Here is a 25,762-nt window from a genome sequence, read left to right on the forward strand (position 1 = left end):
TAATTTTAGAATAGAAATATCTTGTCTTTGTCACATTCAATCAGAAGTCCCGAAGAAAACTGTTCACAAGTCCAACTTCTGCACTAAGCAGTAAGTTTCTGCAGGTAAAGACTAGTTCTCAGGCATATCTGTGTTCCTCTAAGGGCTCAATAACTTGCATGAAGTCAATGTTCTCAAATTTCAGTTGATCAGAATATGTTGTTTTCAGTTCAGTTCAGTTCAGTCACTCAGTCATGGCTGACTCTTTGTGACCCCATGGACTGCAGCCCACCAGGCCTCCCTGTCCATCACCAACTCCTGAAGTTCACTCAAACTCATGTCCATTGAGTCAGTGATGCCAACCAGCCATGTCATCCTCTGTCGTCCCCTTCTCCTCCCGCTTATGAAACTTAAAATCTCTTAAGTCTGTCATTACTCCTAAGTTCTCCATTAAACTTCCAACTACTTTTTAAGCATGACCCTCAATGTACTTCTGATACATGTGATCTAGACATGACACACACTTTCCATTACAGAACAGGGCTGAAGAGAACATCCAAGAAGAGACTAACAGCTGTAGGAAGGCACATCGACTTTTTTCTCATAGACATGGTTTTAATGAACTGATTCTCTCTTCTCAAATGAGTGGGAGGTACCTATCTCCATTCTTTCCTCTCCCTAGTATTCTTATTTCATATGCAGATAATATGACTTATTATCATCTATTAAAACTAGTATTGAAATAGAGCTATCGCTAGAAAAATGGTTACGTATATATTATTCTAAATGCCCCCAAATTTCTTCTGGTATGTAGTTGGGAACCCCAAATATGTAAAGTGTCTCACAGTTTCCCTTAGAAGGTAAAAAAGAAAAAAGGTTAAGTCATCAAACGTAATGGGTGCTTTACTGAGATTGTGTTGTTGTTTCATATTTTGTTCAGTGGGAGAAAACCCTTGCTGAATTGGACATTTGGCCGCATCAACTTTTAAACATTTACATTAAATTTAAACTTAGATGCAATTTTTTAAATAAAATAAATTTTGCTATCATAATCTATGTCACAGAAATTTTGGAACCTAAATGCAGATTGCCTACATATGAGTCAATCCAATTACTTTTCAGCAGCTATGTTTCTCCTGACCCTGTATTAACTTCTGCCCTACGTCCATGATGAGACTGGCAGACTTAGTGCAGTTTGCCATGATGTTCATGAAGTGAACTCTACCAGTTACTGGAAAGATGATATTATACCCCTAGTACTTCTCTCGATGAGGCCCGTGCAGAAAAATATTCTGTTCTCAGTATCAGTGACAGATGTTCTTCAACACATAATTAGATGACTTTTACCTTGTAAATACCCAATCACAGAGCCAGGAAATGGCCCTATTTCATATCCAGCTAAAAGAAAGCTTAAGACAAACCTGTTGGATACACAAAATGTGGTACATCCATATAATGGAATATTATTCAGCCATTAAGAGAAATGAAGCACTGACACGTGCTACCACACTTCTGTATGGCAACACGCTAAGCGCAAGAACCCAGACAAAAAAGGGCCACATATTATATGATCCCATTTACATGAAATGCCTAGAAAAGTCAAATCCATAGAGGCAGAAAGTAGATTGGTGGCTTCCAGGGCCTGGAGGGAGGGAGAGATGGGAGTCACTGCTAATGGGCACCAGATTACTTTTTACGGGGATGAGAATGGACTAGAATTAGAAAGTGGCAATCTTTACACAACTTTGTCAGTAAATGAAAAAAGAAAAATGCTAAAAATATACACTTTAAAGTGGTGGACTTCATGGTATAATGAATTGTATCTTAATTAAAATTTGTGAGACTTTTCCTTCTGCCTGGAGGGAGTAAATTCTAAGAGACTTACTTTCCTTCTGTAAATAAACTAGAAAACTGGGAGAAATGTAATAACTATTTTCAGATATTGGACCACAGGCAGATAGGACTACCATTCCTTGGAAAAAGACAAAAAAAAAAAAGTTGAAGATAATTAGACTTTCTACCTGGAGATAATTTCCACATAGCAGTGAAGGGAAAAGACACTCACACTGTACCTGGGAAAGAAGATGAGCTGAAGAGAGACACTGGCATTCAAGGTCAAGGTGACTAGAATTTGCAGAGCAAGACTACCACACTAAAAGAAGCTGCATAAGTAATGAAATACAGAAATCTGCATAACATTCCCTTTGAGTGTCCTGCTGAGCATACCTGTGCATCTATCAGGCAAAATGCTTGATAGACCAACTGCCAGGAAAAGAACCATTATTGGGAAGCTGTAAGCCAAAAAAGTTCCCAGATCTCAGGGCAAGAGATCATTTGAGTTACCACCACAACCTAGTTGAGAACATTGGACACTCAATAGCTAGCAATCAAAGAAAGGTCGCATATTAATAGTAAGATTAGACTGCTGCTGCTGCTAAGTCCCTTCAGTCGTGTCCGACTCTGTGCGACCCCATAGACGGCAGCCCACCAGGCTCCCCCAACCCTGGGATTCTCCAGGCAAGAACACTGGAGTGGGTTGCCATTTCCTTCTCCAATGCATGAAAGTGAGTCGCTCAGTCATGTCCGACCCTCAGCGACCCCATGGACTGCAGCCTTCCAGGCTCCTCCATCAATGGGATTTTCCAGGCAAAAGTACTGGAGTGGGGTGGCATTGCCTTCTCCAAAGATTAGACTACCCTTATAGTAAAGGCTACTCCACATACACTCTGAAATGCTTAAAATAAGCCTCAAAAAGAATCAAGATGATCTGAAATTAACTTCTTCTGAGAACAAAATTCAACAGTCTTTAAAAGATTACAGTAAACTCCAGCACTCAAAAATGTAAAATGTACAATGTTAGGCTACCAATAAAAAATTACTACAATGCTAATTAAACAAGATAATGTGACCCATAACAAATGGGGGTGAATGGACGAAGAATCCATCAATAGAAACAAACCCAACAATGACATGCTAGAATTAACAAAGTTTTTAAAACAGTCATTATACATATCATTAATTTGTTCAAATACTTAAAAGAAAATGAAAGTATTATAAGGAGACAAGAACATAAAAAAGAATTAATTGAAACTTCTAGAAATGAAAAATATCTAAAATGAACAGTTACATATCAAAAAAAAACCTCTTAAAGATACAGCAATATAGTGTGCTTCTAAAACAAAGCAAACAGAGTAGAATAGACTAAAAATGAACAGTCTCAGTGAATATGAAGGGATCTTATAATAAATCTAATTGAAATGCAAGGACAGGGAATTCTCTGGTGGTCCAGTGGTTACGACTCTGCGCTTTCACTGTCAAGGGCACAGATTCAATTCCTGGTCTAGAAACTAAGATCTAGCAAGCCACATGGCACAGCCAAAAAAAGAGGCAAAATTAAAAGGATGGATAAAATATATGCATACAAACACTAACCATAAGAAAGCAGAAGTTATATTAATTTAAGAAGCTATATTAATATCAAGAAAGTAGACTTCAGAACAAGAAATAATTCTGAGGGATAAAGAGGAATATTTCATAATGATAAACAGGTCAATTAATCAAGAAAACAATCATAAAGCATATACACTTAATAAAAGAGCTCTGGATAAAATGAAGCAAAAACTAAAAGGAGTTAATAGACATTCACAGTTGTGCTTGGATATTATAACATTCTCTCAGCAATTGATAGGAAAAAGTCAGGAAGAATACAGAAAAATTGACAATACTATCAACTAACTTGACCCAAATGACATTTATAAATGTCCACTCAACAAAAACAGAATACACATTCTTTCCAACAGGACACAAAGCATTCACTAGACAGAGTGAATTCTGGGCCATAACACAAGTCTCAACCAATTTAAAATAACTAAAATCATACACAGTATGACATCAATAAAACAGAAATGAGAAATCAGTAACAGAAAAATTCCTAAATATTTGGAAATTTTAGAACCATTCTTACAAATTAACACATAAGCCAAAGACAAAATCAGAGGGGAAATTAGAAAATACTTTGAGCTGAATGAAAATGAACATAAGACATATGAAAATTTGTGATTTGTAGCTGAAATTTAAGAAAATGTATGACATTCTATGTTTGCATTAAAAAAGAAACACAAACTCAAGTCAATCATCTAAAGTCCCAATGCAAGCAGTGTAACAGAGAGTAAATTAAACACAAAGTAGAAAAGAACAATAAAGATGAGTAGAAATTAGTGAAATAGTACAAATGAATAATAGATAAAATCAATTCCATCTAAACCTGTTTACTTGAAAAAAGCAATAAATTTGGTAAGGCTCTAGCTTTAGTAGTAGAGGAAAAAACAGAAAAGATAAAAATTACTAACATTAGGAATGATAAACAATGGATATAAGGAAATACGAACAACGTTATGCCAATATGCTTGACAAATTAGAGTAAAAGATAAATTTCTCCAAAGACACAAATTTCCAAAACGGAATGAAAAATAAATAGAAAGCCTCAATAGTCTTATAACAGATAAATAAACTCATAATTTAAATGGCAAGAGTACTGGAGTGGGTTGCCATTTCCTTCTCTAGAGGATCTTCCTGACCCAGGGATCAAACCCAGGTCTCCCACATTGTAGGCAGACACTTTACTCATAATTAAAAACCTTCCCACAAAGAAAACTACAGGTCCAGATGGCTCCACTGATGAAATGCTATTACTTATAGAAGATCTAATACTTGTTCTTCACAGACTCTTAGAGAAAATGAGTCTGTGAAGCCAACTGGGTTGGCCAAAAAGTTCATTTCAGTTTTTCCATACCATCTTACAGAAAACCCAAACAAACTTTCAGCCCAATATAAAGCTAGTATTGATATTGCCCTAATATCAAAACCACACAAATATTTTATGAGGAAAGTAAAAAAGTCACCTACAAAGATAAATGTAAAAATACTTAATAAAATATTAGCAACTAGGATGCAGCTTAACATAAAACTGATTCTATATCATAAAAAAGTCAGACTTACCCTAGGAATGTAATATTGACTTAACATTCAAAAAAGGAGTTGATATGATCGCCATATTAACAGAATAAAAGGGCAAATTATATAATCGTGTTAAATGATGAAAAAAAAGTTTTTGACAAAATTCAAAACCTATTCATTCATAATACAAATTCTTAGAAAATGAAATAAAAGGAAATTTCCTCAACTTAATAAAAGGCATGCTCATACTCAGTCACTTCAGTCATATCCGACTCTGCGACCCCATGGGCTGTAGCCCGCTAGGCTCCTCTGTCCATGGGATTTCCCAGGCAAGAATACTGGAGTGGGTTGCCATTTCCTCCTCCAGGGGATGTTCCTGACTCAGAGATCAAACCTGTGTCTCCCGGTTCCTCTCATCAGATCAGATCAGATCAGTCGCTCAGTCGTGTCCGACTCTTTGCGACCCCATGAATCGCAGCACGCCAGGCCTCCCTGTCCATCACCGACTCCCGGAGTTCACTCTGACTCACGTCCATCGAGTCAGTGATGCCATCCAGCCATCTCATCCTCTGTCGTCCCCTTCTCCTCTTGCTCCCAACCCCTCCCAGCATCAGAGTCTTTTCCAATGAGTCAACTCTTCGCAAGAGGTGGCCAAAGTACTGGAGTTTCAGCTTTAGCATCATTCATTCCAAAGAAATCCTAGGGCTGATCTCCTTCAGAATGGACTGGTTGGATCTCCTTGCAGTCCAAGGGACTCTCAAGTCTTCTCCAACACCACAGTTCAAAAGCATCAATTCTTCGGTGCTCAGCCTTCTTCACAGTCCAACTCTCACATCCATACATGACCACAGGAAAAACCATAGCCTTGACTAAACGAACCTTTGTTGGCAAAGTAATGTCTCTGCTTTTGAATATGCTATCTAGGTTGGTCATAACTTTTCTTCCAAGAAGTAAGCGTCTTTTAATTTCATGGCTGCAGTCACCATCTGCAGTGATTTTGGAGCCCAGAAAAATAAAGTCTGACACTGTTTCCACTGTTTCCCCATCTATTTCCCGGTTCCTCTCATAGAAGCATTTAAATATTTTTTTTTTTAAAAATCCAGTTTCTAAAGCTACTGCCATCCCTCTGACCAATTCTTCTCTTGTTTTTGAAATTCTCTCCTACCTTGACTCTTAACACTCCAAGACCTATTTCTCCTCCAACCTCTTTGCCAGTCTTCTTCTCCTTTCTTCACCTGCTTCTAAATATCCATGTTCCTCTAAACATGTAATACATGAAAAATATACAACTAACATCTAAGATGTTAAATGATAAATGACTAAATAATTCTCCCCTAATATCTGGCAGAAGGCAGGGATGTCCAATGTCACACTTTTTATTCAACATTGTAAAGAAGGTCCTAGACAATGCAATAAGACAAGGAAAAAGTCATACTGGTTGGAAGGGAAAAGTATAACTTTTTTTCCTCAGACAATATAACTGTATATGCTAAAAATCCTAAAAAATCAATATTAAGGTTATCAGCACCAATAAGTCAATATAGCAAAGTTATAGGATACCAGGTTAATAAATAAATATTACAAAATAGTAACTAAATACTACAAAATATAGCTGATACAAATTAATAAAGACCTAAATAAGTGAAGAGAGATACCATATTCATAAACTGGAAGATTATTTTATGAAGAGATCAGTTCTTCCAAAACCAATCACTGAAATTTCAATCAAAATACCTTTTTTAGGTAGAAATTGGCAAGCTGATTCTGAAATTTATACAGAAATGTAAATTAGAGAGTAGCCAAAATAATCTTAAAAAATAAATTCAGAATTTTGAGAACTTACACTGCCTGAATTTAATATATATTATAAAGCTACAATAAACAATAGTGTGTTATTGATATAAGGATAAAAACATAGATACTACTGAAGAGAGAATTCAGAAATTTACTCACACACATATGATCTATTTTTTAACAAAGATGTCAAAGAATTCGTGGAAAGGATAGTCTTTTCAGAAAACGGTGTTAGGATAATTTTATATGCACTTAAAAAAAAAATTTACTCCTACCTGAGACCACACACAAAACGTAACCATTTAAATGGGTCATAAACCTAAATGTAAAAGCCAAAGCTATAAAACTAACAGGAAAAAATGGAGTAAACAAAGACTTTGCAAGACAGAAAAAGTGTCCCATAAAAGAGAAAAAAAAGATAAGTAACTCCTGCACTTTGTGAACACAGTTAAGGAAAGACAAATTACAGAATTAAAGAAAATATTTCTGACAAACAATGTGAAACCAGAAAATGTCAACATTTTTTAAAACTAAATGATAATAGCACAAACATCAGTTCAGTTCAGTTGCTCAGTCGTGTCCAACCCTTTGCAACCCCATGGACTGTAGCGCGTCAGGCCTCCCTGTCCTTCACCAACTCCCGGAGTTTATCCAAACTCATGTCCATCGAGCCGGTGATGCCATCCAACCATCTCATCCTTTGTCATCCCCTTCTCCTCTCGCCTTCAATCTTTCCCAGCATCAGGGTCTTTCCTAATGAGTCAGTTCTTTGCATCAGGTGGCCAAAGTATTGGAGTTTCAGCTTTAACCATCAGACCTTCCAATGAACACTCAGGGCTGATCTCCTTTAGGATGGACTGGTTGGATCTCCTTGGAGTCCAAGAAACTCTCAAGAGTCTTCTCCAACACCACAACTCAAAAGCGTCAATTCTTTGGCACTCAGCTTTCTTTATAGTCCAACTCTCACATCCATACATGACTACTGGAAAAACCATAGCCTTGACTAGAAGGACCTTTGTTGGCAAAGTAATGTCTCTGCTTTTGAATATGCTGTTTAGGTTGGTCATAGCTTTTCTTCCAAAGAGCAAGCGTCTTTTAATTTCATGGCTGCAGTCACCATATGCAGTGATTTTGGAGCCCAGAAAAATAAAGTCTGACACTGTTTCCACTGTTTCCCCATCTATTTCCCATGAAGTGATGGGACTGGATGCCATGATCTTCGTTTTCTGAATGTTGAGCTTTAAGCCAACTTTTTCACTCTCCTCTTTCACTTTCATCAAGAGGCTCTTTAGTTCTTCTTCGCTTTCTGCCATAAGGGTTGCGTCATCTGCGTATCTGAGGTTATTGATATTTCTCCCGGCAATCTTGATTCCAGCTTGTGCTTCTTCCAGCCCAGCGTTTCTCAAGATGTACTCTGCATATAAGTTAAATAAGCAGGATGACAATATACAGCCTTGACGAACTCCTTTTTTTATTTGAACCAGTCTGTTGTTCCATGTCCACTTCTAACTGTTACTTCCTGACCTGCATACAGATTTCTCAAGAGGCAGGTCAGGTGGTCTGGTATTCCCATCTCTTGAAGAATTTTCCACAGTTTAGTTCTACTGGAGAAGGGAATGGCAAACCACTTCAGTATTCTTGCCTTGAGAACCCCATGAACAGTATGAAAAAGCACAAACATACCAAACAATAAAAAAAAAAAAAGTAAAAAAGAAATTTCATCAAAGAAGACATAGAAATGGCCAATAAAAAAAGTACTCAACATTATTAGTCACCAGGGAAATGCAAATTAAAATCACAATATCACTGTATGCTCACAAGAGAGGCTAAAATTTAAAAGATTGACAATAGCAACTTTTGGTAAAGATGTAAAATAACTGAAACACTTAAACACTGACTGTGTGACTATAAAATGGTATGAACACTATGTAAAACAGTTGGCATTTTCTCATAAAATTAAAGAAGTCTATCATACACTCGAGCAATTCTACTCCTTGGTATTTACCCACAAGAAAAAAAAAAGTCCACACAAAAACTTATACATGGATCTTCATAGCAACCTTTTTATAATAGTCAAAAACTAGAAACAATCTAAATGTCAAACATGTGAACGGATATACATTTTGCAATATGAAATTTCCACAAATACCTGTACATACAGAATATCACAAAATAGTAATTAAGAGGCAACTACTGATTGATACAACACAAAAAACATTACCCTAAACAAAAGAAGTCACACTCAAAAAAATTACACTCATGATTTTATTTATGGTATACTAGAAATAGAATATTTAATTTGTAATGACTGAAAGCAGATCAGTGGTTGCTAGGGCTGGGTAAGAGACTGACACTTAGGAACATTTTAGGGTAGTGGATGTTGTATGAGTGTGTGTGTACTGTCTTGTCCAAGTCTTGCAACCCCATGGACATTGGTCAAAACTCAAACTATACACAAAGAGTACAGTTTCTTGCATATAAATTACAGTTTCATGAGAAATATGTGTAAAATTTTGCACAACATAAGACTGGGAAAAAAAACACAATTTCGTATTACACTGTATTTTGAAAGTAATAATGCATTAAATACTTCTGCTGAGTTCATCACAAGCAAAAAACTATCTTTAACTTTGACAGGCGTCAACAAGAAGAGAGTATCATGGAAACATATACACTGCCATATGTCAAATAGATAGCCAGTGGAATTACAGTATGACTCAAACTCAAACTGGGGCTCTGTGACAACCTAGAGGAGTGGGATGGAGTGAGAGGTGGAAGGGAGATTTAAGAGGGAGGGGACATATGTATACTTATGGCTGATTTATGTTGATGTATTGCAGAAACCAACACAATATTGTAAAGTGATTATTCTTCAATTAAAAATAAAAATAAAAAAAATTTTTTTTTAAAGTAGCATTCAGTAAGTATTGGGTTGGCCAAAAAATTCACCCCAGTTTTTGCCTACACCTTTACAGAAAAACCTGAATGAACTTTTTTGGCCAACCCAATATATAACCAATGATTTTTTTTCATTTTCTCTTTTTCCCCTCCTGCTATGTATATATTGTACCTGCTGCTGCTGCTAAGTCGCTTCAGTTGTGTCCAACTCTGTGCGACCCCAGAGACGGCAGCCCACCAGGCTCCCCCGTCCCTGGGATTCTCCAGGCAAGAACACTGGAGTGGGTTGACATTTCCTTCTCCAATGCATGAAAGTAAAAAGTGAAAGTGAAGTCGCTCAGTCGTGTCTGACTCTTAGCGACCCCATGGACGGCAGCCTACCAAGACCCTCCGTCCATGGATTTTCCAGGCAAGGGTACTGGAGTGGGGTGCCATTGCCTTCTCCGTACTGTACCTGAGTACTGGTTAAAAATTAAGAATTAAGCCAAGTTTAATATCATTATAAAACTAAACATTTAGAAGTAGAGTATATGCTTACTTTTCAATTCTTTCAAGACCAAATTACTGATCGTATCTCTCTAAAGCTAGAAATTTTTAAAAAGGAAAAAAGAAAAAAAATAACATACTACCTTCTGACAGAATTAAAAAATATAAATTTAATTCCCTTCTCCTAAACCTTTTCATTTATATATGACTTATCTTCAAATGAAGACACCAAAAGTCCGTATCTTGCAGTATTCCTCAGTCACATTTTTACGTGCTATATACTTATTAGAAGAGCAATAAGTGTTACTCACTTCAATCGTCTTGGCCAGGAGCTGTGTGTGAGGAAAATTGTACTTGTACACTTCATTAGCAACGGTGTTGACCTCAACAGCAGCCACCACTTGTGCAGGTATACAGCTTTCTGCAATGATAAACGGAATACCTTAGAATGTCAAGTCCTGAAGATCCATTTGTTCATGATAGAAAAGGGCTAAAATAACAGAATTTTGTAGTACATTTCCTCACTTCCTCAATTATCTAGTCAGATCTCAGGTTGTCAGTCGACAACAAAGCCAGGAAGAACCAGGTAGGAAGTGGAATATTTATGTACCTCTCATTCATCTCTCTCAACAATATTCTGGTGTCAAAATTAAGACAAATGTTTCAGTCATTATCTCTCATGTTTGCTTTCCTTCCTCCATTAAGGTATACATTTATGAGTCAAATGGAAAGTTTTCCTAAATTAAACCAAAAACACAAAAGTGAAAGATATTCTTAAAAGCCGAATGGCTTGGAAATTTAGAAATTAACTACAATTTGTTCCTCATCGTCTAACATTAATACAGTTCTGCTTCCCACTACCACTGGAAATACTTTTAGGTAAGTTTTGGTAAGTTTCAGGTAAATTTTTTTTTAATAGCTTTATTAACATGTAACTCACATATCACAGAATTCACTCCTTGAATGCTTAGGTTAAGTTTTTAAATGGAATGAAAAATTAATTTGTGTCCACATATAAAAATTTCACAGACCAAAATTTAAAAATTTTGACAGATCAGGAGAGAACATAAGAAGAGCAAGAGAAATTGCTCTGTCTTGCAGCTGAAGAAAGGCGTTTTTCATAATGCTTTTAAATTCAGAGAATTTTGGTATAGTCTTAAAATAGCAGTCAAAATTTGTAACTGCTGTTGTATTTTGCAATTACCACCCTCTTTGCACTTCTTTCTCAAAACACATACAAACCCAATTATGTGTAAACCCTGTCCCAAATCAGTAGAAAATGTGAAGAGTTCTTGAAATAAAAGTATTGGAGAGGTCTTAGGAAAATCATCAGAGAAAGTATTACAAAGTTAAATAGTAGCTCCAAATAGCTATTTCTTTAATAACCATTTCTTTTAATAGTTAAATTTGGCAGCCCAAATATCAAAAAATTAAAGAGAAAAACATTAGGATGGGAGGAACTAGGCCGCATGTAACAAGGACCTGGAAATAAAAACCAGATCACAGAAGATAGGGCAAAGAGGAAGCAAACACACACTCAGAAACAATCACAACACTACACTGAGGCCTAGGAAAGATGATGCCAGAGAGAAACAAGGGGATAAATGCATCCAAGTAAATATTTACTACACGTCTACTACCAGGCTCAAGAACCTGGGCTAGGACCAACTCTCTCTAGGTACCCTGCTGCCTTGTATATAGGTCACTGGAAGCTTCACGGTCCAGTTAGTAATATCATAGGCAGCTGCCTCTGATTGAGTTTAAATCCAATAATTAATCTGCCTTCGTATAAAATAAATTTAAGTTCTAAATTATATCTTTGTCAAAAGTATCAGAGAGATCTTGAAACATAAATGAAGAAGGCTTTTAAACAAATAACAAAAATTAGTATGTAAGAATCAATTTGCAAAATCACAAACCTTATAATCAAGGTTAAGAACTAAGCAACTACTAATCATTGTAAGAGAGCTGGGAATTAAGTAAATTTCACTGAACTATTCCACTGTGTTGCTAAATAGGAAGTGTTGTAATCAGCATGATGCCGCCTGCTTGCATTGCTATTATATATACAGCAAGCTGGGAATGCCTGGAGTTAGTTGATATGATTTTTCTCTTTTTACAGGCTGATTGAAAACCCACAGTGATGTGCCAAATCTGTACCACAATCAATAATTAATTTTATGTTCTTGTATTATGTGCCCAGAAGACATAAAAACTGACAAAAAAAAAAAAAAAAAAACTGCCCAAGGCGTGTTTTATGTGGTGATACAAAAACTGATGAACCAAAAATTCTTTCTCAGAAAACAATAGATTTTTAAAGTCAATAAACAAATGCACTGTGTGCACATATTTTATACTGTAATAAAATTACGATCTACCACATGACCTAGAAAGTTATTTCCATGATGAAAAATAAACATACTAAGATCTTCCTGACACTAATTCACCCTGCCTTTTCAAAACAGAATTGTTTTGAGGTATGAGTGTGTTAAGGAAAAAGTTAAACTACTTAAATAATACTCTTAAAAACCATGCCTTTCAATTCTACCAAAACCTTAAACTGAGCTCCAAAGACAAGTTGTCTTGATATTTCTTACCGTATACTTTAAATCTATAGCCTCCAAAAATTTTTGTTAAGCTACAAACACAGATTTTGAAAGTGTTTTAAAAATTCAAACAAATATAATTCAGTAGATTTTGCCCAAGGGAGCCCTATCACTTTAAGTGGTCCAAGAGTAGTCATTCTCAGAGGGGAGAGGGTTGGGGAAAAAGAGATACACAGGATCTGTTGGGAAAGTAGAAGGGAAGGACGTATTTTCAGTATTTTGATCTATTGCTTTACCTGGATTTTATTCATGATATTTCTGGTTTATTATGGATTGCATATTTGTTAATATTAACAGGAATCATAGATTTTAAAAAAGGTGAGATACTGTATAATTAGATGAACATAGCATAAATTATTTTTAAAAATTGTCAGATCAGATCTACAAGGAAAGGATAAAGGGTATCATATTCCCATTTACATGAGTCTTAAAGTAAAAAAAAGGCAGATTTAGTTATATCAAGAGAGACTTTGAAGTGAAATGTTAGAAATGTCACTGGAATTACATGCATAATTCCTGCTCTTAAATATGTTTCTTAATAAGTGGGCAAAAAACACACATACACACCATGTTTGAATAGTGATTATTTTCCTCCTTTTTCTGATCACACTTTCTGGAAAAGCTGCAAGGAAGAACCTCTGGTTGTTGGGAGTAAAAGGTATAAGCACACACTCTACCTGCCTTTCCTACCCAAATAAATCAAAAAGTTTAAATTGTTCATACATAGCTAATGTGGGGAAAAAACATTTTAGAATGTAAATATAAAATTAACTGGCCTCCTTTGAAATAAGGAAAGTTGCTTTTTTTCTTCTTTTCCTTATCACTTTTTTCTGAACTGTTTCTCATATAGGTGAGTAATTCTTGAATTACCTCATTATAATCAACCTGAAACATGTAATCAGGTACGCTAACACTGACATCTAGTTGTGAAATAGAAGATCAATTGAATACATCAAATGTCTATTTCTTTTCATTCAAAGTCAAGCTTAATTGAAACTAAAAAGTATTTAGCAAAAACAGACATGCAAGGATTGTGAATTTAAAATGATCGCCAAAGTATATTTCCTACTTCTTTTTAAAGATTCTTGCACTTCAAATATGACAATAAGTGCATTTCTTTACACTAACAATGAAATATCAAAAAAGGAATGCAAAAAAAATCCTTTAAAAATCATACCAAAAAATTAAATAAACTTAGGAATAAGCCTGATCAAAAACTTATATGCTGAAAACTATAATGAACAAAAAAGAACAGGATTCAAAGAAATGGAAAGATAATCCATGCTCTTAGATTGGAAGAATTAGCATCGTGAAAACAGCTATCCTGTCCAAAGCAATCTATTACTCATGACATTTTTCACATAACTAGAACAAATAATCCTAAAATGTATATGGAACCATAGAAGACCCAGAACTGCCAAAGCAATCCTGAGGAAAAAGAACAAGGCAGGTGGCAAAACTCTCCTAGACTTTGGATGATACTACAAAGCTACAGTAATCAAAATGCTACTGGCATAAAAACAGATACATGGATAATGGAACAAGAGTAAAAGCCCAGATAAACCCACACACCTATGTCAATTAACCTTTGACAAAGGAGTCAAGAATATACAATATAGAATATAGAACAGGGAAAAGTCAGCAAATGGTGCTGGGAAAAGTTTGATGGCCACATGTAAATCAATAAAGTTAGAACATCCTCACACCATACACAAAAATAAATCCAAAATGGCTTAAAGACTTAAACATAAAGCATGACACTATAAAACTCCTAAAAGAAAACATAGGCAAAACATTATCTGACATAAATCATACCAATTTTTTTTTAGGTCAGTCTCCCAAGGCAACAGAAATAAAAGCATAAATAAATAAATGGGACCTAATCAAACTTACAAGCTTTTGCACAGCAAACAAAACCATAAGCAAAATGAATCTAAGACAACCTATGGAGTGGGAGAAAATATCTGCAAGCAACAAGGGCTTAATTTCCAAAATATACAATCAGCCCATACAACTCAACAACAACAAAAATCAAAAAACCCAACTAAAAAATGGGCAGAACTAAATAGACATTTCTCCAAAGAAAACACTGTTGATGTTGTTCAGTCACTAAATCACGTCCGACTCTTTGAAACCCCATGGACTGCAGCACACCAGACTTCCCTGTCCTTCATTATCTCCTGGAGTTTTCTCAAACTCATGTCCATTGAGTCAGAGATGCCATCCAACCATCTCATCCTCTGTCACTCCCTTTTCGTCCTGCCCTCAATCTTTCCCAGCATCAGGGTCTTTTCCAATGAGTCACTTCTAATCAGGTGGCCAAAGTACTGGAGCTGCAGTTTCAGGATCAGTCCTTCCAATGAATATTCAGGGTTGATTTCCTTTAGGATTGACTGGTTTGATCTCCTTGCTGTCCAAGGGACTTGCAAGAGTCCTCTCCAGCACCACAATTTGAAAGCATCAATTTTTTGGTGCTCAGCCTTCTTTATGGTCCAACTCTCACAACCATACATAACTACTGAAAAAACCATTGACTATACTGACCTTTGTCTGTAAGATGGTCTGTTTTTTAATATGCTGTCTAGGTTTTCATAGCTTTTCTTCTAAGGAGCAAGCCCCTTTTAATTTCACGGATGCAGTCACCATCCACAGTGATTTTGGAGCCCAAGAAAATAAAATCTGCCACTGTTTCCACTCCTCCCCCATCTATTTGCCATGAAGAAGACATAAAGACGTTCAACAAGCACATGAAAAGATGCTCAACGCCACTAATTATTAGAGAAATGCAAATCAAAACTATAAGGAGGTACAAACCTCACACTGGTCAGAATGGCCATCATGAAGAGGTCTACAAATAACAAATGCTGGAGAAGGTGTAGTGAAAAAGGAACCATCCTACACTGTTGGTGGGAATGTAAGCTGGTACCTTAACTATTGAAAGACAGTACGGAGGTTCCTCAAAGCTAAAAATAAGAGTTACCGTAAGATACAGCAATCCCACTCCTGGGCATATATCCACACAAAACTATAATTTAAAAAGATACATGCACCCCTATGTTCACAGCAGCACTACGCACAACAGCCAAGACAAGGAAACAATCTAAAGGCCACTGGCAGGTGAATGGATGAAAATGAGGCACATACATACAATGGAATATTACTTAGCCATAAAGAGGAATGAAACAATGTCATGGCCAACAACATATATGGCATAGAGATCATCACACTGAGGTAAATATAAAGTGTATGTGTATACATTAAGGAAAAAAAAAAAAAAAGCCAGCTGTCAATGGGGCTATATCTTGATGGCAGATGTGTAATTCTGGGGTGATTCTTACCTCTTTCTTTAAACTGTCTTGGATTATTTGTGGGATTTTTTTTTTTTACAATAGTAATGTATTTTATAATCAGTAAAATATTTTATATTTTATAATGGGCTTCCCTTGTAGCTCAGTCAGTAAAAAATCTGCCTGCAGTACAGGAGACCCAGGTTCAATCCCTGGGTTGGGAAGATCCTCTGGAGAAGGAAATGGCAACCCATTCCAGTATCCTTGCCTGGAAAACCTCATGGACAGAGGAGCCTGGTGGGCTGCAGTCCATGGGGTCACAAAGACTCAGGCACGACTGAGTGACTAACACTTACTTACTTATCACCAGTAAAAAGCAAACAAAAATTTTTTGTCTTGAAAAAAAGAATTCAATACTTCTCTTGGTTATAACCCTGAAAAATCAAAAGAAAAGTAAATTTCAAGAACAGACAAGAATATATTCTTATACACTAGCTACATTCTCAAAACACACAGAGGCCCTCCCACACACACACACCAGCAAACAGTTGTAACTCAGTGCATCATTTTATCCCACCAACACAATAGTCAAAAGAATACAACACGAATTAAAGTGACTGAGATAGTTTTTAAAAGATCAACATATGGCACCCAATATAATGAGTTGAAAGCTAACTATTTAAATATTGTTGTTGTTGTTTAGTTGCTAAGTTGTGTCTGCCTCTTTGTGAGCCCATGGACTGTAGCACGCCAGGCTCCTTGGTCCAAGAGATTTCCCAGGAAAGAATACTACAATGGGTTGCCATTCTCTTTTCCAGGGAATCTTCCTGACCCAGAGATGGAACCTGAGTCTCCTGCATTGGCAAGCAGATTCTTTACCACTGAGCCACCTGGGAAGCCCACCTATTTAAATACTTAACAGAATTCAAGGGATAGAAATCTGTCTTCTCCACTTTCACCATGACATCTAAGACCTTCACCTTAAACTCTTTAAAGGCAAACCATGTTTAAAAACACATTTTATTTAAATAAACACATGTAATGCAGCCTATTACAGATTTAAACAACAAAGACTATTTTACATAAATTTGCTGTGAGTGAATTAACATCTATGAATTGTTCATGTTTTTGGTGATGCTTTCTCATAATTTAAAGATGACAATTTCTGACATATTCATTCTGACCAAGTTAATGAAGAACTTACAGATGACATAAGCATCAGTACTCTGTATCTAGTTAGTTGTGAGTGAAAAAACAAAGGCTTGTTGTAAAAGTGTAATTATGTTATCAATCATAAAGATCCCCAAGATTAAAACTCCTCTCCTGCCAGTCTGAGTCCTTCTTTGCTTTATGGCAGAAAGCGAAGAAGAACTAAAGAGCCTCTTAATGAAAGTGAAGGAGGAGAGTGAAAAATTTGACTTAAAATTCAACATTCAGAAAACTAAGATCATGGCATCTGGTCCCATCAGTTCATGGCAAATTGATGGGAAACAATGGAAACAGTAATAGACTTTATTCTTTGGGGCTCCAAAATCACTGTGGATGGTGACTGCAGCCGTGAAATTAAGACGCTTGCTCCTTGGAAGAAAACCTATGACCAGCCTAGACAGCATATTAAAAAGCAGAGACATTACTTTGCCAACACATATCCATCTAATCCAAGTTATGGTTTTTCCAGTAGGATAAACATCCAGTATGGACCTGAGAGTTGGACTCTCAAGAAAGCTGAGCGCCAAAGAATTGATGCTTTTGAATTGTGGTGTTGGAGAAGACTCTTGATATTTCCTTGGACTGCAAGAAGATCCATCCAGTCAATCTTGGGGGAAATCAGTCCTGAATATTCACTGGAAGGACTGATGCTGAGGCTGAAGCTTCAATATTTTGGCCACCTGATGCAAAGAACAGACTCACTGGAAAAGACCCTGATGCTGGGAAAGACTGAAGGAGGGAGGAGAAGGGGACGACAGAGGATGAGCTGGCTGGATGACATCACTGACACGATGGACATGAGTTTGAGTAGGCTGTGGGAGTTGGTAATGGACAGGGAAGCCTGGCGTGCTGCAGTTCATGGAGTTGCAAAGAGTCAGACACGACTGAGCAACTGAACTGAACTGAAGTTTTATAACTCTGCACTAGACCAGAAAGCACAGGCTAGTCCTAAGACCTCAGAGGAAAAGGCATTCAATTAACTTCATTGCTCATTTTCCTCCTCCATACTCCTCCTGACTGTATGCAAACCTTTTTCACTACGCCACATAGTACTCAATAAATACTAGCTATCATTATTTTTTATAATCAAGGCTGTCACAGGCACACCCTAAGAGATCTTTTATTCAAAATGTGTGTATGTGCATACATGTGTGTGCATCTGTTCACATAGTCCAAGAAAAGATTTAGAATATGATACCTAGTTAGCTCGTTGCCTGTGTTTGAATTTTAGCTTCACTCTTTCCAACTGTGTGACTTAAACAAATTCTTGACCTCAGTGTCTTCACCTATAAAACAGAGATAATAAGGTACCTACATCACAGTTGCCTGAGGATTAAATTACTTAATACCTATAAGATCCTTACATTTGTGCTCACCATACAGTGGTCACTCAATAAATGTTTGCTATTATTATCAAAAGTACAAAGACTTTTAAAAATAAGAATATCAAATAGGAATTCTCACTGCAGATGTGAACATCAATTGAGGATTCAATGTTTTAGGAGTTTGGCTGTATGTATCTAAAGTCTAAAAACTGCTTTGAACTTACCAATTTTATACTTGGGCACATACCCTAAGGTATGGCAGATAGAATAAAGACTCCTCAAAGATGTCTACATCCTAATCTCTGAAGCTTGTGAAATGTTACCTTACATAGCAATGGGGACTTTGCAGATATGACTAAGGATCAAGAGGAAATTATCCTGGGTTATAATGATAGACCCAGTATAATCACAAGAAGGATGAAAGACGGTTAGAGTCAGAGAAGAAGATGTGATGAGGGAAGCAGAGGTCAGGGAGAAGGATGTGAAGATGCTACACTTCTGGCCCTGAAGATGGAGGAAGGGGTCACGAGCCAAATGCAGGTGACCTACAAACACTGGAAAAGGCCAGGAAGGAGATTCTCTCCTAGGGCCTCCAGAAGGAACCAGCCCTGGCAACACCTTGATGTTAAGACATCTGACCTCCAGAGCTGTAAGAGAATATATCTGTGTTGCTTTAAGCCATTAAGTTTATGGTCAACTGTTACAGCAGCAACAGGAAACTAGTACATAAGGCAATAACAGAGATGTAGAGAAAAGACGCATATGATGTATCAATGGCATGTTATTTATAACAGTGAAAATTACAAGCAACCTAATTGTGGAATGGAATGGACATTCCATAAAATGGAATGTCACACAACCATTAAATATCAAAAGTTAACAAAGACATTTAACGGCAAAGAAAAATTCAAGATATTCCATGTGAAAAAAGCTATAATTTATTTTAGTGTTCATGGACCCATGTAGGACACAGATTGAAAAGATAAAATCTAAATCCTCAACAAGGATTAGCCCTACATGAGCATAATATATAATTTTTAAATTTTCTTCTGCATTTGTCCAGCATGGGTATTTCCTTAGCAGACTATAATCTCTGGAGGAGAGAACAGAGCATGTCTATAGAGTCCCTTGGACTGCAAGGAGATCCAACCAGTCCATCCTAAAGCAGATCAGTCCTGGGTGTTCACTGGAAGAACTGATGTTGAAGCTGAAACTCCAATATTTTAGCCACCTGATGTGAAGAGCTGACTCATTTGAAAAGACCCTGATGCTGGGAAAGATTGGGCGCAGGAGGAGAAGGGGACGACAGAGGATGAGATGGTTGGATGGCATCACCGACTCAATGGACATGGGTTTGGGTGGACTCCGGCAGTTGGTGATGGACAGGGAGGCCTGGCGTGCTGCAGTTCATGGGGTCGCAAAGAGTCGGGCATGACTGAGTGACTGAACTGATAGACCCATTACATAGAAATCAGTCAGCAATTATGTCCTGAATGAATAATAAGCATGGTTTCAGTATTTCCCTACTTTCAACAAATGTATTACACAGTTAAAAATAAAAAGAGCACTAAATGTAAAAATATTTTTAAAATATCCAACTTCATTTGTTATCAAAAAATTAAAATAATCTCACCTAGTAAATTATATAGTCTTAGGTATTATATTGGTATATCTATAGTCACACAAACACTATGAAATTTAAGCTGATATGTCCTTTAAAAACGAACCTGACGATATCAACAGTCAGTAAAATGCTCATGCTCTATAACTTACTCATTCAAATATATGTTGAGTATCTGCTTTGTGCAAGCACTAATCTTGATGCCAACGATACAACAGTCAACAAGCTAAATCTCTACACACACAAAACAAACAAGATTCTGACACAGAAACATCCCCACCTGATGGAGATTCCATTTTAGGAGAGGCAATTAGAAACATAACCAAGAAAAACAGTATGATAGGAATAGTAAATGCTTATAGTAAAAATCCAGAGAAGTCAATGGCACCCCACTCTAGTACTCTTGCCTGGAAAATCCCATGAACGGAGGAGCCTGGTAGGCTGCAGTCCATGGGGTCGCTAAGAGTCAGACACGACTGAGCAACTTCACTTTCACTTTTCACTTTCATGCATTGGAGAAGGAAATGGCAACCCACTCCAGTGTTCTTGCCTGGAGAATCCCAGGGACAGGGGAGCCTGGTGGGCTGCCGTCTATGGGGTCGCACAGAGTCGGACATGACTGACGCGACTTAGCAGCAGCAGCAGCAGCAGGGTAAAAATCAAACAGAAAGGGGGACAGGGAGGCAGAGCAGAAGGTGCAGTTTTTGATACTGACCAGGGAAGAACGAGAAGATGACACTAGAGTAAACACAGGGACTAAGCACGTGTCTATGTGGGGAGCAGGGTGCCAGGCAGAGGGAATAGCAAGTTCAACAGCACTGAAGTGGCGATGCGCTTGATGTGTGCTGGAGAGCAAGACCCTCAGCCCCACTCCACCCCAGAAGCTAACACTGAAAGCGAGACAATGTGCATGCTTCCTGACTTTTTTCTATGTCCACACTCATCTACATTACACACACATGCAATATTGTACATATGTGCCCAAATATGACAACTAGCATAAAAGCCAGTTGCCCATTTTCCACATAAGACTAGCCAAAATGAGAGGTAAAGCCATTTCCATAATACAGAGGATGAAAGGAAATGACTTCATGTTATATAATTTATTAATTTAGTTACATAAACATTTTAAATAACACTTTCTTATTATGTTCATTTAGAAACATTGCTTTGTCCACTCAAATTTCATGAAACAAGATTATTCTATATGCATCTTGAAATCACGGTCTTTACCATCCATGGAGCCACTTTTTAAGTTATCTAACAATTTTCAGCAGCACATCAATTTCAAAGTTACTTAAGATCTAGTACTTTTTTTGAGTCCATGCACAATGATGTCACTGGAAATATTATGCCAACCACAACTACCCATTAGCTATTTGTGATCTCCACAAAATAACCCCATAGTGTATTGCTTTGTAATGCAATTTCTAGAAGGTTTGTTTACAATGATATCTAATACTTATAATTGTAAGGTCATCTTCCCAAAAATTATCTCTAAACCTTTAAATTCGGCTGTAACATTTTTCATCAATTTCAAGTGACCCCAACAAGCTTCCTAAATGGGTATTAAGTTTTTTCAAGCTAATGTAACTTTTCCAAGCAGTGTTTTATTACTTTGTTGTTCAAACTAAAATAAGGTAGTTGAAGAATATCAACATTCTTCATGAGAACTATAATACAAGGCCATATCCTCTTTCCAAAGTATAGTTTTTGGAGGGAAAATGAATATATTACATTGAAGATTTATGACAAATATGTGTTTAAGGGCATACGTATATATGTTTGGGTTTTGGTTTTGATGAAATCACAAGCCCTTTGATGATACAATCATGGGAGAAATGCAAAAGACAACCTTTTATGAGAAACAGATCTCTGGATTTCAAGCATGCCTCCCTAGCCAAATACTGAAATGCCAACCCACACACACACACAAAAAACTGTAACATTATAGATTCACATATTTTTTCTTCAAGCCTGGTCACTGATATTCTGACAAATCAAAATTAACTTAAGGAAATCTCATTGGATGGAGAGTCAAGTAGAGATAAATGATCAGCATTAAGGCAAAATCAACAATTTTTTTTAAAACAACTCAGAAAATAATAACAAAAATAAAATGAGGCCACAAAAACAAAATGTCTTCTAAAGAAGCAGAGAAATTAAAAGTACTGTGGAACCTTATTATCATCTAAATTTCAGGGATTTTAGGACAAAATGTAAATAAGGCAAAATTACTTATTTAGTATCTCTTATTTGATCTATTAATATTAAAGTTCAAGTGCTCCTACTAGAACTGTGTATAAATCCTTTGAATTATGGGTTCTTTGTGGACTGATATTGACCTATAATTAAGGAACATGCCATAGTCTATGAGGGTCATGCATGCGCTAAAAGGCTATGATGTTTGTTGCTTAAATGAAGTCTCATTCACTGAGAACAAAGGGATTATTAAATTCACTATTGAGTTTGAACAAAAGTCACTAATAGATGCTGAAAAACTATTATAATTAACTCTTTAATGGAGTGGTTTTACTTTAGTCCAAGAGTTATGCTAGGCTTGTGGTAATTAAAAGTCCCAGAATGAAAAGAACTAGTGAAAAGTAAGAGCAACTATTGATCCAAGTAAACTAATGGTATTTATAGTATTTTTAAAATCTCAACATACAATCTACTTATTTTCCAAAGATGTGCATGCATGCTCAGTCACTGGGTCATGTCCAACTCTTTGCAACCCTATGGACTATAGCCCTCCAGGCTCCTTTGTCCATGGGATTTCCCAGGTAAGAATACTAGACTGGGTTGCCATTTCCTCCTCCAAGAAGGATCTCTCTGACTCAGGGATCAAACCTGCATCTCCTGCCATCTAGGAAGATAGATATATATATCTATCTATATATATAGGATGAGAGCAGTTTGGCACTATTTCTGAAGATCACACTTCAGAAATACTCCTAGTAATTTCCCAATGGCAAATCAAAAAGCCAAAAGAAATCCTAAGAAGGCTCCAGACACCAACAAATACTAAATTCTACATGTAATATTAATTTCATACACCTTTATGATAATAATCATTCTGGAGTCACTCACAGATATACTCTCATATATCAACCTCTTCTTTTCAACTTTCCATACAAAGAAATAACATTTCTTGACAGGAATAAAGTTAAACTTCCAATTAATTTTACCATATCTCATTATTATAACAACATATGATTAAAATTCTACACTGAGTTAAAACCAACTTATTCTCAATAGGTGTGATTATTCTGAGAAAAGTTCAAATGTCTTCTCATGTGATACAGAAAAAAAAAACTCTATTATCTATTAAAATTTCACATATAATCACACACATAAAAACTTTTTATGCTTCTATTCAATTGGTCACTCTCCAGCACATACACATACACACACACACACACACACACACACACACACACACATTTGTTCTATACCCTGCATAACACCTTTTCACATCCTTTAAAACGTTATCCATGGATCAACTTTGGGAAGTGCCGATTTAGCTCATCCAAAAAAACAAAAGAGAGAGAGAGACCTTCATGATTCAGACTTAATATCTAAGCTTAAATTTGTCACAGTATAATGATATCTACTTTAAGCTACATAGTTCATGGCAAACGTGACCTTGTTCACCTATTCATTCCACAAATATGTGTAAGTGATGTTCTAGACAAAATCTATCCTATTATGGAATTATATTCTAGTTGTGGGGGGGCCAACCAACAAATAATTAAGTATATAAGTATATACTATGCCTAATCATGAAAAGTACTATGGTAAAAATAAAGGAGAGTAAGCCAGACAGTGTGGAAGAAGAATCTGGTTATATTTGTATGTAGGTTGGTTAGAGGACGTCTCAGTAGCAGCAACCTGAAGAAAATGAAGAAGCAGGTCTGGGACATATCTGAGAAAAGATACTTCTAGACCAGAAAAGAGAGACAATGCAAAGGTCCAAAGATGGGAACATGCTTGTTTGTCAGAGAAACAGACAGGAAACTGGTGTTATGGACTGAATGTTAATGTTCCCCCCCAAATCCATATGTTGAAACTTTACCTCCCAGTGTGATGGTGCTAGGAGGTGGGGCTTTGGGGAGGTCATTAGAATGAGAAGTAGGTGAATGAGGGTAGAGCTCTCATGAGTAGGATAATGCCCTGAAAGTAAGGAGATAGCTTGCTTCCCCTCTCTTCTACCAAGTGACGACATGATGAGCAGGCAACCTGGAAGACGGCCCTCACCAGAATTTAACCATGCTACCACGAGGATTTGAAATTCCAGCCTTCAGAACTGTGAGAGATTAATTTCTATTGCTTATGAGTCTCTGGTACTCTTGCTGCTGTAGTTGAGTCACTCAGTCGTGTCTGAAACTCTGCAACGCCATGGGCTGCAGCACGCCAGGCCTCCCTGTCCTCCACCATCTCCCGGAGCGCGCTCACTCATGTCCATCGAATCGGTGACGCCACGCAACCATCTCATCCTCTGTCGTCCCCTTCTCCTCCTGCCCTCGATCTTTCCCAGCATCAGGGTCTTTGACAATGAGTCAGCTTTTCCCATTACGTGGCCAAAGTGTTGGAGTTTCAGCTTCAGCATCAGTCCTTCCAATGAATATTCAAACTGATTTCCTTCAGAATGGACTGGTTGGATATCCTTGCAGTCCAAGGGACTCTCAGGAGTCTTCTCCAACACCACAGTTCAAAAGCATCAATTCTTCGGCACTCAGCTTTCTTCACAGTCCAACTCTCACATCCATACATGACTACTGGAAAAACCATAGCCTTGACTAGATGGACCTTTGTTGGCAAAGTAATGTCTCTGCTTTTGAATATGCTATCTAGGTTGGTCATAACTTTCCTTCCAAGGAGTAAGCATCTTTTAATTTCATGGCTGCAATCACCATCTGCAGTGATTTTGGAGCCCCCCAAAATAAAGTCTGACACTGTTTCCACTGTTTCCCCATCTATTTCCCATGAAGTGATGGGACCAGATGCCATGATCTTCGTGTTCTGAATGTGGAGCTTTAAGCCAACTTTTTCACTCTCCTCTTTCACTTTCATCAAGAGGCTTTTGAGTTCCTCTTCACTTTTTGCCATAAGGGTGGTGTCATCTGCATATCTGAGGTTATTGATATTTCTCCCGGCAATCGTGATTCCAGCTTGTGCTTCTTCCAGTCCAGCGTTTCTCATGATGTACTCTGCATATAAGTTAAATAAGCAGGGTGACAATATACAGCCTTGATGTACTCCTTTTCCTATCTGGAACCAGTCTGTTGTTTCATGTCCAGTTCTAACTGTTGCTTCCTGACCTGCATATAGGTTTCTCAAGAGGCAGGTCAGGTGGTCTGGTATGCCCATCTCTTGAAGAATTTTCCACAGTTTATTGTGATCCACACAGTCAAAGGCTTTGGCATAGTCAATAAAGCAGAAATAGATGTTTTTCTGGAACTCCCTTGCTTTTTCCATGATCCAGCAGATGTTGGCAATTTGATCTCTGGTTCCTTTGCCTTTTCTAAAACCAGCTTGAACATCTGGAAGTTCATGGTTCACGTATTACTAAAGCCTGGCTTGGAGAATTTTGAGCATTGC

At 37.0% G+C, this 25,762-nt stretch overlaps 1 protein-coding gene across 7 annotated transcripts in view; it reads right to left on the reverse strand.

Annotated features, from left to right (window-relative positions):
• Positions 1-25,762, reverse strand: part of TRDMT1 (tRNA aspartic acid methyltransferase 1) — a 90,740-nt gene that overhangs the window by 21,473 nt on the left and 43,505 nt on the right. For 5 of the 7 annotated variants that reach the window (XM_055543919.1, XM_055543916.1, XM_055543922.1 and 2 more), the window contains one exon: positions 10,425-10,534. In XM_055543919.1, coding sequence (XP_055399894.1) covers positions 10,425-10,480 — 56 coding nt within the window. In that variant the 5' untranslated portion in view covers positions 10,481-10,534. Of the gene's footprint in view, positions 1-10,424; positions 10,535-18,413; positions 18,502-25,762 lie in introns of all 7 variants that reach the window. The other 2 variants (XM_055543923.1, XM_055543921.1) reach the window with 1 other exon arrangement.

This window comes from Bubalus kerabau, chromosome 13 (assembly GCF_029407905.1).
Source record: "Bubalus kerabau isolate K-KA32 ecotype Philippines breed swamp buffalo chromosome 13, PCC_UOA_SB_1v2, whole genome shotgun sequence".
Lineage (NCBI taxonomy): Eukaryota > Metazoa > Chordata > Mammalia > Artiodactyla > Bovidae > Bubalus > Bubalus kerabau.